This window comes from Sceloporus occidentalis, unplaced genomic scaffold (assembly GCF_023333645.1).
Source record: "Sceloporus occidentalis isolate IW3139 unplaced genomic scaffold, rSceOcc1.0.p SCAF_1, whole genome shotgun sequence".
Lineage (NCBI taxonomy): Eukaryota > Metazoa > Chordata > Lepidosauria > Squamata > Phrynosomatidae > Sceloporus > Sceloporus occidentalis.
The window spans coordinates 24,566,357-24,581,637 of NW_028316981.1; the positions used below are offsets into that span (position 1 = coordinate 24,566,357).

The 15,281-nt window shown below is 42.6% G+C and overlaps 1 protein-coding gene across 4 annotated transcripts in view; it reads left to right on the forward strand.

Moving 5' to 3' along the window:
- The window catches only part of MTMR14 (myotubularin related protein 14), an 87,644-nt gene that overhangs the window by 40,966 nt on the left and 31,397 nt on the right, over window positions 1-15,281 (forward strand). For all 4 annotated transcript variants that reach the window (XM_089517598.1, XM_089517607.1, XM_089517615.1 and 1 more), the window contains exons 11-16: window positions 978-1,063; window positions 2,424-2,500; window positions 3,996-4,032; window positions 5,421-5,491; window positions 7,652-7,698; window positions 11,928-12,066. In XM_089517598.1, the coding sequence (XP_089373724.1) occupies window positions 978-1,063; window positions 2,424-2,500; window positions 3,996-4,032; window positions 5,421-5,491; window positions 7,652-7,698; window positions 11,928-12,066 (457 nt within the window). The remainder of the gene's footprint in view (window positions 1-977; window positions 1,064-2,423; window positions 2,501-3,995; window positions 4,033-5,420; window positions 5,492-7,651; window positions 7,699-11,927; window positions 12,067-15,281) is intronic.

Sequence of the window (15,281 nt, forward strand, 5' to 3'; positions counted from 1 at the left end):
AAGGCCTGAAAATGTAATTTAAGACTGCTCCCATTAGTGAGGAGGAAGTAAGTCTTCAAACAGCATTAATTAACTGGTTAAATTCCTTGCCACAAGATATAGTTGTGGCTGCCATGTTGGATGACTGTAAAAGAGGATTGGTTGACTTCATGCAGATGAGGCCATCCGTGGTTACTAGTCAGGGTGGGTGTGTATCACCTCCAATATCAGAAGTAGAGTGTTAAAGCAGTCACTGGGAAGTGTGAAATGGAGAGTTCTGCTGGGAGACATCTCATGGGCAACTACATGAACAGGATTTTATTCACCAATATTGGTGAACAGAATATTGGTCTTTGGTCCAATGCAACATGGCTCTTATTATTATTGTTATTTATTATTAAGAAAATGTTTTTCTGCTCACCAGGGCCACTCAAGTGACATATAATAAAACATGTAAAAGTGTTCTTTAAGAAAATACTGAAATCTATTTTTATTGTTACATCTATGATTTTCTAAAAAACAAACCTTTAATTTCCAGGTTCTAAGAATCATTTAAAATAGTGACCTAGTATAACAGTATGCTGCAAGAGGAGTTAAAGTTATCTCTCATTAAGTTAGATTTGTAAAGTAGTGTAGCTGCATCTTAGAAAGGAAGTAACTAATTATTTGTAACTACTTCCACATTCTTAGGAGTGGATGCTAACTTCTCAGGTAGCTGAAATGTGTAACTGATTCTTTGTCTAGATTAGGACTCTTCCCCTGGTCCCTTTTCCCTGGGCCTAGGCTTGGCATAGTCTCTTATCTCAACTGCTTTGCAGAAACTCTCCCTGGAGAATGCTCAGCCTTGTGCAGCTGGCTTAGCAGATGCCATGGTATCCCCTGGAGACTAACGGAGGCCTCAGTCCCATGGGGGTCTTTTCATCCTGAATGCCATACAAGTAACACAGCTCTTTTCCCCCCTTCGGCTTCTGCTTTCTCTTCCTGCTGGCTCAGCACAGATGACAGTGGACTCCTGGTACACTGTATATCCGGCTGGGACAGGACACCGCTCTTCATCTCCCTCCTGCGCCTCTCCCTGTGGGCTGTGAGTACCAATAATGCCTTGACTATGGCAGATGTGTGTGGTGCTGCTGGGGCTGAGGAGGATGGGTCCCGGGTGTGGGATGTGTCTGCCTTCCAACTAAATTGGCATGAATAGGAACCCTCCCTCTCCCCACAGCATTGTGCATATGTGTATTTTTAGAAGATGCAAGGTTCTGCTAGCAGAAAATGCAAATCCCATATGTAAAATTAATGGGACACTGTCTATTTGCTTACAAAGTTTGGGGAAGGCAGCAGCTTTCATAATTGAAGAATTTTTCTATTTCATACTGGAATAAGGAGGGGTAGAGCATTAAATCTAGTTCTGGAAGTGGCAGCAGGAGTAAAGAAGAATCAAGGACAACTCTAGTTGCATTGAACTGAAACTTACAATTAGTTTTTTTGACCTCCCTATAGATGCAGTTTAGAGCGACAGGGAACATTTGCTTGGATCTCCAAGGTGGCAAAAAATCCCTCCTAAACACCAAAGCCCACTTTCTCAAAATACTACCACTTCTTATTTATGCAGAGTGTTCTCCAAAAGCCAATAGGCCAGACAGACTTAGGTGTCTGTTCCTGATTAAAGAGTTTTGTGAATCCTGATACTGAACTTTTTTTACTTTCTAGCTTCTGATTTCTATACTATGTCTATCATTCATTGCCTGATTTTCACTATCTCCTTCCCAAAGACCTTAGAGATTTTGTGTTTGACTGGTTGGCTCTGCCCATACTGTATTTCTACATCTTAGATTGCCCTTGTGGCACTTTCTATTAGTTGGATTCTGGTAGATCTATAACAGTGGCCTCCTGTCATTTGTGTTGTCTTCTTTTCTCTGCAGTTGGAATTCCATTTTGGTTCAGTCAGATTTCAGCACTACCTAGCCAAATAGAATTGCATTGATTTTATTCTGTTTGTGTAAGTTAAATTAGTGCGCTAGAGAAGGTGATAAGGACTGGTGATGTCAGAGAACGAAGGAAGAGGTTCTGAGATGAGAAAGAGTACAGCTTGGGCCGAGGAGCTGTAAAAAATGCAGACAGATTGCTTGTTGAGAACCTGTTGGTCTCAAATATATCTCATGCTGTTAGCAGACTTAGGTATTTCATCTTCAGTATGGGAACTAGAAACATCCTTTGTGAAATGAGTATTAAATGTGGATAATCACATTGGCCTGTGGCCAGCAATAAGCAAAGCTTTGGACAGAAAATAATGTACACGTTGTGGGTAGATTTTGCACTGATTTATAGAACCAGCCCTGAATGCTCTGGGTTGTAACCTTTTTTGGGGTGTGGGGGTCTGATCGACAGGTAAGAAAGTGCTAGGCAAAGAATGATTGTAATGCACGATGTCATCTTTCCTTTCTTAGGATGGGCTGATCCACACATCCCTGGAACCTTCTGAGATTCTTTACCTGACAGTGGCTTATGATTGGTTCCTGTTCGGGTAAGTTCACTGAAGACTGGGTTTACTTTAATTGAGAATATAGGAAGCTGCCCTATACTGGGCCAAACTATGAGTCTGCCTTGCCAAGTGTTACCAGTTTCCAAGTCCTACCTGGACATCTCTTGATTTTCTCTGATGGTTACCCATCCAGGTAGAAATCAGCCTAGACCTACTTAGCTTCCAAAATTAGGAGACAACAGGTATGTTTTGTCTAGTATGGTGATATAGAGAGGGTGTGGTCAGACTGTTTCTAGGTCTGCTGAAAGAAGTGTTTCTTAATAGGAACTTGAAGCCTCCTCCTACACATACTTAACCTACTGTTGGTCATCTCTTCTCTAGACAGAAAAGCAAATAGTGGTGCATAGAAAAGTGGAGCAGAGTGCTGCTCCAAGCAATGATTTGTGTATCAGGCCACTGATCAAACACTGCGGTAGGGAAAGAGAGATATCTCTGTCTTTCTCCTAAAGTTGCATACAGAGAAATTGTATTTAAAGTCGCCATTGAGAGAATTGGCCTTCCCAAACCAATTGGTTTCCAGAGCCTTCTTACAGGTATTTGCATGTAGCGTATATGTATATCACACACACATACTGTACAAGGTGAGTATTCCTTATCTGAAATGCTTGGGACCAGAAGAGTTTAGGAGGGCAGATTTTGGGGGGGGGGGGGGGGGCGATTTTTGAATATTCTAGGTTTTGGGATGCAAGTAGTATAATAAGTACTATATTTGTGAGGTGGGAGATGGTTTGAGGTGGTGGCTGTGGTACTTGTGCTTCTTTGTTCACAAGGTGGAAGCAGCCAACTGGCATGTTCCCTGAAAATTTGTACTTTATTCTTTATTTTTCATTTTTAGTGAGGCTGGAGAGAGACCTGAGGATCTCTAAAACAGCAGAAATCCAAGCATAGCACTTGGCATGAATCCATGCCTCCCCCCCTTTCACAGATCCTCATGTGTCTCTGTAGCCTCACATCTCTTGCATTTCTCTCCAGCTTCACTGAAAAAAACAACAGTAGTACAGTTCTCCAGGGAGCCCACCAGCCACCCATTTCCACCTTGTGAATGAATGAGCAGGAGTACTGCAGCTTTCTCCTCAAAGCGTCATGTTGACTGTCAGAAGGTTTCAGATTTTGAAGCATTTTGAATTGTGGATTTTCTGATAAGTGATACTCAACCTGTATTAAGAGAGGATGATAGTGGTCAGAGCAGCAGCCCCTTTATAAATCCCTTGTTGATTAGTTTGAATCTTTTGACTAAGGGATTAGTAGGAAAGAGAAGCTCAGGGCTAGCCTTGTCTCTTGGCCTCTCTCCTCAAGGGCTTTCTGCACCTCCATTTGTCTTGCATTTTTCTGTGGGGTGGGCCACAAATTGAAAACCAAAGAGTTGATCTATCTCTGTGCCTGAAGCAGAGTCATATTATATAAAGTCTGCAGAAATGTTGTGGAGCAGTGTTAGAAACTGCTTAACTGATACTGAGTGTTCCTCTTTGCCTTGCAGTCACATGTTAGTGGATCGGCTCAGCAAAGGAGAGGAGGTGAGTGTACCTGGGGCAACCTGGAAGCAGTTCAAGTAGTTGTGGGGCCTGAAGCCCACTGTCGATACTGTGGTAGTCTTTGGGGAGGCAGGGAGTTAGCCAGTGATGTGTAGGTATTGTGTGCACCTGAGATATGAGCCAGATATGTACAAAAATATCCAGATCTTCTGCCAAGGAAAATTGAACATAAGAGTCCTGCTGGATCAAATAAAAAATCCATTTAATCCAGCATCTTGTTACCTACAGTGGCCATGCAGATGCCTTCAGGAAATACACAGGCAAGAACCTTCTCTGTGTTGTTGCCTTATATCTATAGGTATACCTTGGTGAATGAAGCAGATGTGTAGAAAATTTGGTAACTGAGCCAGAAATAACATGCAAAGAATAGAGATAGGCCCCTATACCATACAAAAAAATGGAGCAGTTCAACATGCTGCAGCAAGATTTTTATTCAAAACTAACAGTATGCACATGTGAAAGGAAACCACTAAATCAGGTAAACTTTGAAGAAGTAAATAGAACATTTTGAACCTTCTAGAGACCACTTGAAGGCTTCTTTCAAAATGCATCCAGAAGTCACTTTCAATTTCTCCAGCTTCTGCTTTTCTTATAATTTCCATTTTGGTGGCTAAAAACATCTGTTTTTTAAAACCTGCTGGGGAACCTGGTGAGGCAGCAACAGGACAGTTGACTCAGCTTGTCCACCTCTGCCTTATCACAACTATCTCTTCTCCTGTCTCATTGTTTTAATGGGAGGCTACTCCAAATTTGGCATGTTACCTACCATATTCTTGCAGCTGGACAGGTTTGTACATTTAATCTATGCAGGACAATGTAAGAATTAAACTTAAAAGAAACGTGCACGTTCTAAATACAGAATTAGGTCACATTGGCCACTGAATGTAAAACTGGCTGCCTACTGGCCCACTCAATACAGATTATGATAAAATAAAACCTTTGCTCCATAATCTGCCTCTAAATTCTAAAATGCCAATTTAAATTGAAGCCATAGGATTTTCTACATCCTTCAGTGAAGGATTCTATTATTGGTTATGTGTGACCCCTTGTCATGGCCATATCTAATCTTTGTGAAAATTTACTGATGGGTTGAAAACGGGTGGGAGATGGTTATCAGTCATTTGCCTCCTGGTATGCAGTATCTAGACCTGGCCATCAGAAGGCTGAGACCCCAAAGGCTTCAGAAATATTAGATAATGAGGGGTTCTTGGGAAGACTGTGTAATAGTGACAGTCCCATCCCCTGGGCCTGCACCCTGCAGTGATGAAAGAAAGATGTATAGTATAGCAGCTCTCATTTACTGGTGCAGCCCCAGCCCCTTTTGTCCTGCTCTCTTTTAAGCTTCCTCCCTTTATTTCCTTTGGCTCTAGATTTTCTTTTTCTGCTTCGATTTTCTGAAGCACATCACCTCTGAGGAGTTCTCTGCCGCCAAGCAGCTGAGGTAAGAGCCTGCGCTAGCAGGCTGCCAGCAAGAGCTGAGGAGAATCTCGTTAGTGCACGCTCTTTCTTCTGGGAACTGGGGGCCCTGGTGTCCTGGCCCAATTCGCTTTAATTTATTCTGTGCTCAGAAAGGAGCAGGAATGGGGCCATGAACAGCTTTCTCCAAAGCTGTTTGGCTTTGAAGTCCTACATAAGAAGAGAAGTGACTGCCAGTTCGGTCAGCCTGGGGGGTGGGTTAACAATAGGGACAGAACATATCCAGTCTCACTGTCTATGACTGGAATAGCTCTGGTGAGTAAGAATTGTCTAATGAATCAAATCCAGTTGCCAGAGCTTAGAAATTTTACTTTTTTGGACTACAGAGCCCAGCATCCTCCACCCACTGGTAGACCACAAGCAAGGCAATCCTTCTTGTTTGTCTTCCAACTACCACTTTTCTGGGAGTTTCCACCTATAGCTATCATAACTGGCATCCATCTGTGTAATGCTGACAAAATGGTTTTCCTTGAAGGAGGAGGATGGGTTTCTAAGTTGGGGTGAGATTCTTGTGGTTATTCAGATGCAATTGGATTGCAACTCCTACCACACTAGCTAGCATAGCTAGAATGCTGGGAGTTGCGTTCTGACAACATCTGCATGGCCACAAAAAATCCCAACCTGGATTGGGAGGCTTGCTTGAATGTAGTTTCAGTAAAAGGGCACTGGCTTGTTGTTCACTTATGAGGAGGCTTGTAGTTGTTGGGATGTGCCCTTGTTGCTCCTAACTTCTTCCTAGACATCAGGAGATGTGGAAAGCATATGATCTCATCCTGGGGTTTTGGTGGAAGAGCAATTACTAGCAGTACAAAACAAGTTTGGAACTGGTTGTCCAAGCATGGAATAGCAGGAGGAGGAGATCTATGAGGATGCTGGAGATAAAAACTTTTAAGACCTGTTAGGAGGAGATGGCTCAAACGATTCTGTCAAGAGGCAGCCAGTTTACTGTACCTCAGTTGTCATATAACTATAGTTAACTTTGCTTTCAAAACCTTTCTTTTTGTTTATTTCATTTCCATGCTGCCTTTTCCCAGAAGGGAATCCAAGGTGTTTTTAAAAAACTATTTAAAAACGTTACAATAAAAAAATTTAAATTACAAAAAAAAATTAAAAACATAACTAAAACACACGCCCCGTATATAAAGCCTCCCTGACACGATTCTACATTAAAAGCCTGCTTGGGAAAAAAGTCTCTGTCTGCTGGTGAAAGGAAGGAAGGGAAGTGACCAGCCTAGCCTCCTGTGGGCGAGCTTTCCATGGGGTAGGATCAGCTACCGAGAAGGCTGTCTCTCATGTCCTCACCAAGCGAGCCTATGATAGTGGCAGGACTGAGAGAAACCTTTCTCCATAGATCTTAGAACCCTTACCTTAGAAAGAGGGCAAAAGATAAATAATTTGGATTGACAGAGGCCTAATGTTCTCTCTTCCTCTCCAGTCCTTCCACAAAACCCACCATTTCTCTGAAGCCTTTGGCATATTATTACAGGACCGTTGTACAAATAGGCAATCTGGTGCCATCTAGACATTTTGGACTACATCTCTCATTAGCTACAGTCAGCACAGCCAGTAGTCAAAACATTGTGAGAATTGCAATCTGAAATTTCTGAAGGGCACCAGGTTGCCAAACTCCACCTACTGTAACTCAGCCAAAGGAAATGTTACTGAGGAAATTTCATGTTGCTTCCCTGTTTGTTTCTGTGTTTATTTCTCTGTTTCTGTTCTCTGTTCACTGTGTGGAATTTTGATAGCAAGTTGTTCAGTTGCCTTCACTGCTGGTCTCTAAGATGTCATGAACACTGATGCCTCTAGTGATAGAGAGTGATGCAGGTGGCCATGGTAATAATGATGATGGTAATAATTATATGATGAATATCCCACTTCTATAAATAGAACATAAAATAAAGTCTTTAACTGGTGTTGAGAAACTTAAATTCCAATTACCTTTCCTTCACATTTTCATTAATGCTCAGAGTAGTTCAAAAACAGGTTCTTTATTCCGGTCAGTAATTCTAATCAATCAGATGTGAAAGAATACTTCTTCCATTCTAATTTCCCCAGCAGCAGTGCAATGGTGTGTGATAATGGTTATGTCTATATTTCTTTTTCTTTCCCTTTCCAACTCCAGGAAAAGTCTGCCAGCCGGATTCACTCTGGAAGAGATCTGTATGCTGAGTGAGTGCCATTTGCTATCTTCCACCCAGTCTCCTAATCTAACTTGGTTGTGTTTTGTAGGAAGTGGGGGTGATAGTATTTTACTCACCAGACGAATTTAGGAAAATCCAGAAATCAATAGTGCATAAAGTCACTTACAGATAGGCAAGACAGTAAAAGCTGGCAGGTTCAAATTCTACAAATGATCAGTGTCCCATTATAACTGGATGGAGCAGAAGGAGTAGAAGGTAGACTGCAGCAGAGCAATTCAAAATAAGATTGACAAGTGGAACCTGCAACACAAGGTTGCAGCAGAGAGTACTGCTGTTTAACATTCTAGTCAGCCATGCCATCTTCCACAATATTCCATTTCCTTGCCACCTAATTTCCGATCTCTACTTTCATCTCAATAGTTAGCATTCTGGGGTCACACAGTACATTTAGTACAGCGGGCTTTGTTTTGGTTCACTTTTTTATTCTAAAACATATTTGTTGTTCTTGTTGTGTGCCCTGAAGTTGCTTGTGACTTATGGTCACCCTGAACTGACTCTTATCACTGGATTTTCTTATCAAGAGTTGTTTAGGTGGACTTTTGCCTTCTTCTGAGGCTGAGAAATTATGATTTACCCAAGGTGTTTTTTGGTTCTTGTTTTTCTTCTGCAAACCAGAGAGTTTCCCTGAGTCCTTTGATAACCCTCTCTTGCCCATGGACCTGAGCAACACTTTTGAACATTGGCAACCAAGGTGATTGGCCAGTACCATTCCAGGGCCTACAGGATAAACCCTTGGAATCTGTAAGGGGCAGCTTTCAGAGGAGTAACCATGATAGTCTGCTGCAGAAAAAACAACAAATAATTTTATGGCACTCAGAAACTAACACATTTTAAATGGTGCAAAAGCTAACAATTCACTTCAAATACTCTTTGTTTGGAAGTGAGAGTGGGCACATGAACATGCCTGTTACTGGGGCAGGGGGAGTTTGCTTTGCAAGGGAACACAACAGCTGTTAAATTTGATTTCCCAAGGACCAAGGTCAACTTCATGTTTCTGTCCCTCTTAGATGTGAAAGGATGCCTGTGTGAAGATTTGTAGTGGTAATAGCAGAGTTTCAGTGTCTTCTATGGTCCTTGTCTTTTCCCAGAACATACTGGAACAGTATTAAGCAAAATAAAAAAACCTCATGCAAATCTACATAATACGCGCAATTCATATGGATTGCAGTTTTTGGGTCAGAAATCAATACTGAATACTCTTTATTGTGCAGAGTATATAAAACATGTTTAATGTGAAGTGTGCTCTTTGTTTCTGGGACAGATGGAGAAGAATAGAACATCTTCCTCTTACAGATGGAAACTGAGACAAAGAGTTGGTGGTAACTTGCCCATGGGCTGGGTTGAGATTTAAATGCAGGCCTAGGTCCACTATTGGTTTGCTGAAACTTCATTTTCCATGGGCAGATGTCATCTTGAAAGCTTTTTTGTTGTTTATGAAAAATGGAAGCTGATTCTTTTCTCCAAGATACCAGGGAGCCAGCAGCTGTGATTCTAGCCTCATTGTGATCTTTGCAGACTGCAACTCTGGTTTTGCTCCACAATGAATGGTATCACAAGATAGAGGGGAGAGGAGATAGTGCTATAGTAGCAACCTCTTCGTCCTTCTGAGAAAATGGATGCTATTTCTGGGTAAAACGTGGCAACTCTTACGTTCACTACTATAGATATCCTTGATGTAGTTTATTAACAAAACACTTCACTTGTCATCTTAACTATCACCCACTTTAAAATAGTTTTAAATGATGCAAAGTAAGCATATTTATTTATTTTAGCGTGTACATATATAGTAGACCTTCTTAGTATGAATGTATATGCTGATTATTCTGGGAGATGAAGCAAAAGCTATGAAGTTCCATGGCTGACAATTTGAAATCTGGTATTACAGTGTCGCTTGTCCCCTGTGTCTGCCAAACAAAAAAGCACTACTGGTTTCTGAGATTTTAGCAGCCACTGCTCACACTCTTTCAAGCTTCTCTCTGGAGACTAAAACTTGCTTTAGAAAACAAAAACAAACCACAAAACACCAAGACACACCTTTTGGAGCCTAGTGGCCATTTTTGTGCTGATGGAGTGTCATTTCACATCATTTGCAACTCTCTGCTGAATTTGTTTGTACTGAGTGGGTAGAACAAGTTACCATTCCAAAAACTACAATTAGACTTGCCTGTGCTTTGTGTAAGACATAAATTCCAAAATCTACACCTAAATTCCTTCCGTGCATCACAGTCTTCCCTTATCTGGTGTCCTCGAGATGTTTTGTACTACAGCTTCTGCCCACCTGTAGCAAAGACATGACTGTTGGCAAGGCAAAATGAGAGTAGTAGTCCACCCCACTTAGAGAGCACTTGTTTGTGGAAGGCTGCTGTAACATAAACTGTGCGGTACAAATAAACATACATGCATGTTTCTCTTTCCAGTTCCAGCAGTGCTTTTAAGGAAGAAAAAGATGGTAGTTGGCAAAAATCTTCTCATGTCTCAGTTTCAAAGACTTTGCCAGCTGTTGTTCAATAACTTTTGGATGTAGTTATTGGATAGTAGCTGGGAAAGGCTTTGGTAAGAGTCAGGGGTTTCCCAGCAGACAATGAGCACTAATCAAGCAGACAGTAATCCTCCTTTACAGACCCTTCCACCCGGAGGCCTACCACATGCAAATCACTCCTGCCTTCCCAGAGTCACACAGTATATACATACCCAACTCCTTCCCAGGCAAGCATTCTCTTAAGATGCCAGCCACAGATGTTGGTGAAACATCAGGAAGAAACCCTTCTAGAACATCTATTCAACATCTTTATCAATGACCTGGATGACAGAATTGGGAGCATACTTATCAAATTTGCAGATGATACCAAATTAGGAGGAATAGCTAATACCCCAGAGGACAGAATCAAAATGACCTGAATAGACTAGAAAGCTGGGCCAAAGCTAACAAAATGAAATTCAACATGGAGAAATGTAAGGTGCTGCACTTAGGGCAGAAAAATAAAATGCACAGATATAGAATGGGGGACACCTGGCTGAATGAAACTACATTGAAAGGGATCTGGGAGTCCAAGTAGACCACAAGTTGAACATGAGTCAACAGTGTGATGCGGCAGCTAAAAAGTCCAATGCAATTTTAGGCTGCATCAATAAAAGTATAGCGTCTAGATCAAGAGAAGTAATAATGCCACTGTATTCTGTTCTGGTCAGGCCCCACCTGGAATATTGTGTCCAGTTCTGGGCACCACAATTTAAAAAGGATGTTGAGAAACTGGAGCATGTCCAAAGGAGGGCGACTAAAATGATGAAAGGTCTGGAAACCGTGCCCTATGAGGAACGACTCAGGGAGCTGGGGATGTTTAGCCTGGAGAAGAGAAGGTTAAGAGGTGATATGATAGCCCTGTTTAAATATTTGAAAGGATGTCATATTGAGGAGGGAGCAAGCCTGTTTTCTGCTGCTCCAGAGAACAGGACCTGGAACAATGGATGCAAGCTACAGGAAAAGAGATTCCACCAAAACATTAGGAGGAACTTCCTGACAGTAAGGGCTGTTCGACAGTGGAACACACTCTTTCCTTGGAGTGTAGTGGAGTCTTCTTCCTTGAAGGTCTTTAAGCAGAGGCTAGATGGCCATCTGTCGGGGATGCTTTGATTTGGATTTCCTGCCTGGCAGGGGGTTGGACTGGATGGCCCTTGCGGTCTCTTCCAACTCTATGATTCTGTGATTCTAGAACATGGCCACATAGCCTGAAAACCCCACAAAAATATAAAAGCTTTGTAAGAGGTTTTTCCCACCAACTCTCAACCTATTTATAACAAGTTATAACATCCCTGCTTATAAAGGTACCAAGCAATTTCTCAAGGGGTAGCAATGCCAGTCTTTCAACAGAACCAACTGTTCTGTCAGACTTTGTTGCTCTGTGGCATGTGACTCTCCAGAACTGCTGGTGAAAATGAATGTTGTATATGGGCCATGGTAGACAGTCTTGAGCCATGGCTGTTACTGTAGTAGTAGCACCAATTTCCCCAACTGCAACATTCCACCCTAGCCCACTGATGGGATTGTGGTCCATTCCACTCACTGCATCTGTGGTTTGGTGCTTTGTTTGTTGTGTTTCTCCATGTGGATTTGTTCATGAAGACATTGGGATTGTTACTTTGGAAGTGGAGTGGAATGGGTGGGAAGAGAGCTGATCCAATCTTATTTTTGTGTTACAGAACAGAGAGACCGAGGCAGCACCACCAGCTTGAGCAGTGACTTCTCGCTTGTGATGGAAAACTCTCCTGGAGCTGCAGGGAGTTTCACCTATGAAGCTGTGGAGCTGATGCCAGCAGGATCTCAAACACAGGCTGCTTGGTAAGTTATTACATATATCCATCTCTGCTTATAGCCTTGGGTCATCTGTATAGGAACTGGATACAAGACTTGATGTTGTAGCTTAAAAAAGTAACAACAACAACAAAAAATCCTACACAATTGCCTTCAGGTTGGTATCCAGGTCTTGCACCTTCCTTAGTTGGGAACTTTCACTGGTGGTAGATAGGCATTGAGAAGTTTCAGTCATGCTGTGCTTCTGAGATTGCATCCTAGTGTAAAATTAGATGTTAGCAATGTCCCAAAAGTGGCCTCTGGAGTATTTTGCATAGATTACCTATCATAGTAGAAATGACCCAGTACACATTCTCTCTCCTCCAAAGTGAGAGGATCCAAAAACATGAGTGAAGGAATCCCTTTTCTCAATTGGTTCTCCTTCCATTGTTCCAATTAGAGTTGAGAGTTGTAGAGTTGAGGCTCCTCTCAAACCCTTGACCCTTCCAGTCTTGAAGTGCAGGGGTTGTCAGGAGAAAGCAGGCAGAAATATTGCCTTATCTCCCATTCCTGTCAACCAGAGGCCCCAGCCTTTCTCCCAGCATCTTGGCAGTAAGTAGCTCAGCTCCTTAGACTGAAGCTGTCTAACATACAATTTCCAGTGCCATTCTACCATCTTCTAATCCAGGACATGCAAACATTGGAGGGAAGCCCCTCCCCCCACAGGAGATTCTTTATGTAGGAGGGACTCCTAAAACTGCAGACCATTGTCAAAAACCTAGCATTGAACTCAATAGGAGAATGATCTGTAGGATTGTTAGCAGTGAAAGCAAAAAGTAACCAGTGTCACCTGAGGGCTGATTTCCTCCCCAGCCCTTCTTTCTCCTGGCCTTGCAGACTGTGCTAGAGCGGTCCTAGTCACTTTTTTGCCTCTAGCAGCATTCCCACATGACATGAGGGGCGGGAGCTTAGGGCTGGGGATTTCACAGCCTTGTTGCGGGCTTGCCCTGCTCAGTTTAATTTTTCTGTCTTCTCCCCAAGCATGTGTGCTAATGATATTTTACAGTGCAATTATTCTGAGCTAAATCGGGTTTGTGCTGAGAGGCAGCTGGAAATCCTGTGGGTAACAGTGAATCCTCTGCTTGCAGTTGTCAGGCTGCTTCTTAAAGTACTGTGTGTGTGTGCATGTGTGTAGCTCTGTGCATAGTATGGGAAGGATGGAAACAGGGTCCCTGCTAAGTTTGTTCAGCACCCCTCATGAAACTCTTGTGTGCACAATAGTGAATACTCAGAAACTGACCATGAGTACCATATAGGCAGCAGTGCTATCAAACTCCTCATTAGTAGCTGAAGAATGTTCTGGGTCACCTTAGTTGGCTGTAGGAGTATCTAGAATTTTGAACTAAGAGATAGTGATTCTGTAGCCAGAAGACCCAGATTCTGTTACTAAGACAAATTGTTGGAATTGGGTAGCAAACTTTATTGATGGCCCTACTTCTGGTGATGCTCTTGAATGGGCAAAAATAGAGCACTCATAATTTAGCAGCTTATTTTGCACTATAAGTTGATTTTTAAATTCTTATATTCAAAAGAGAATCTCTGTGATACTTTATAGGTCCTTTCTTCTTTTTCTGTAAATGCCATCTTTCCATTTCTCCGTCTCTTATTATATACATAGATGGTCCAGATCCAGTGGAGGCCTTGTGTGCTCTTTGTGGGTAGCTTAAATTAGGAAGTGATCGCTCGACGAATAGTAATAAAACCAATGTGCATTGGGACAATGGCTAGGGATTATCAACAAAGGTTTCAGAGTTAAACCCAGGGTTGCAGGGAAAGACAATATATTGCCTATGAGCCATATACAACACACCTGTTCTAATGGTCCTTAAAGGCCCCTCCTATCAGTACTGTTGTGATGCCAATAAAAAGCCCTTATTTTTATTTTTTTTAACAAAGGCAAAATTAGGTGCAGGGAAATGTGCACCTTATTTGGGAGCCAATTAGATCCCCTGGAATCCTCCAGATGTGCCAGTTACTTCCCAAACAAGGTGACCCCACACAACTCATTTTAAGAGAGAGGTGTTTTTTTAAAAAGTGAAAACGTTTCCCCCCCCATAGCATCAATGAAATTGAACAGCTTTGGAGTGAGTAGCTCCTGGTGGGTGGGGGTGGCACTGTTCCCTTGTAACACTGGCAATTACTTACCCCTAATATAAACTGAATGAAAACCCAGTGGAAGACCTGTATCTCACACCTACATGCTTAAAGAGCAATTGTTTAAAGACATTTATTTGCCTCTTCAGATTTCCATACTGGAAATATGAGGGCTAGAGCTTTGCTCTTAAAATGAAACCAGAGATTGCTAAACTCTGCAGTGGGACTTGTATCCTCAATTTCACATCATAATGGTAGTCTGTGGTTTTTAAAGCCCTCAGTTTGACATGGATGTGGTGGCCAAAGTGTTGTAAGGCTGGCAGAGGCAGTGACTACCTCAGGCAACTTGGCACAGGCAGGATCAGGGGGAAGGTGGCACGTCCTCCAAGCAAGGAGACCATTTTTAGCTGCCAGTTCTGTTTGTGTTCTCTTTTTCTCACCTCCCCCTCCTGCTCAAGCTGGGACAGTTGCAGAAGCTGCGGGAAGCCCTGTTCTGTTTTTAAAAGCCTCCTTTTTTTTAATTGCCTCTCTTCCCTGCCTGCCTGCTTGAGTGCCTGTGGCTGTGTTATTAGGCACTTCATTAAGTCCCGCGCACAATGCAGCAATCACAAGGCAACGAGAGCAGAAAGGTTCTTGAAAGCTTGTCCCACTGTCTTACGCTTTCTGAGAGCAAGTTGTTGAGGGTCTTCCGAGGAAATCCTGGGGTTTGCAGAGAGCCCTTATTATTGTGCACAGCCAGGGGTAATAAGCCAGCCTTCTGATAATCGCTCAGCATGCAGCTGGAGAATCGGGGGTGGCTGAAAGATTGGAGTAGGGCATGTATGGCTGCAGAGAGCAAGAGAGGCAGGTTCAAATCTCCTGGTTGTCAAGGGCTGGCTCATACAAAATGTACCCCCAGCCAAACTCAAGAGAAATCACAGCCTCTCCTTAGTCCCATGCGTGTCTGCAACTGAACAGGGCTTCTGTTTGGGTGAACCTGGCTATATCTTGAGCCAGCCTAGAGATATTTCTGTGTTTGCAGCACCTGAAGCAAAGGGATCACTGTGCAGTCTGCTTCTAGACAATAGTCTCATTGACTCAGTCATCTCACTTTGTCTACATAACATGTA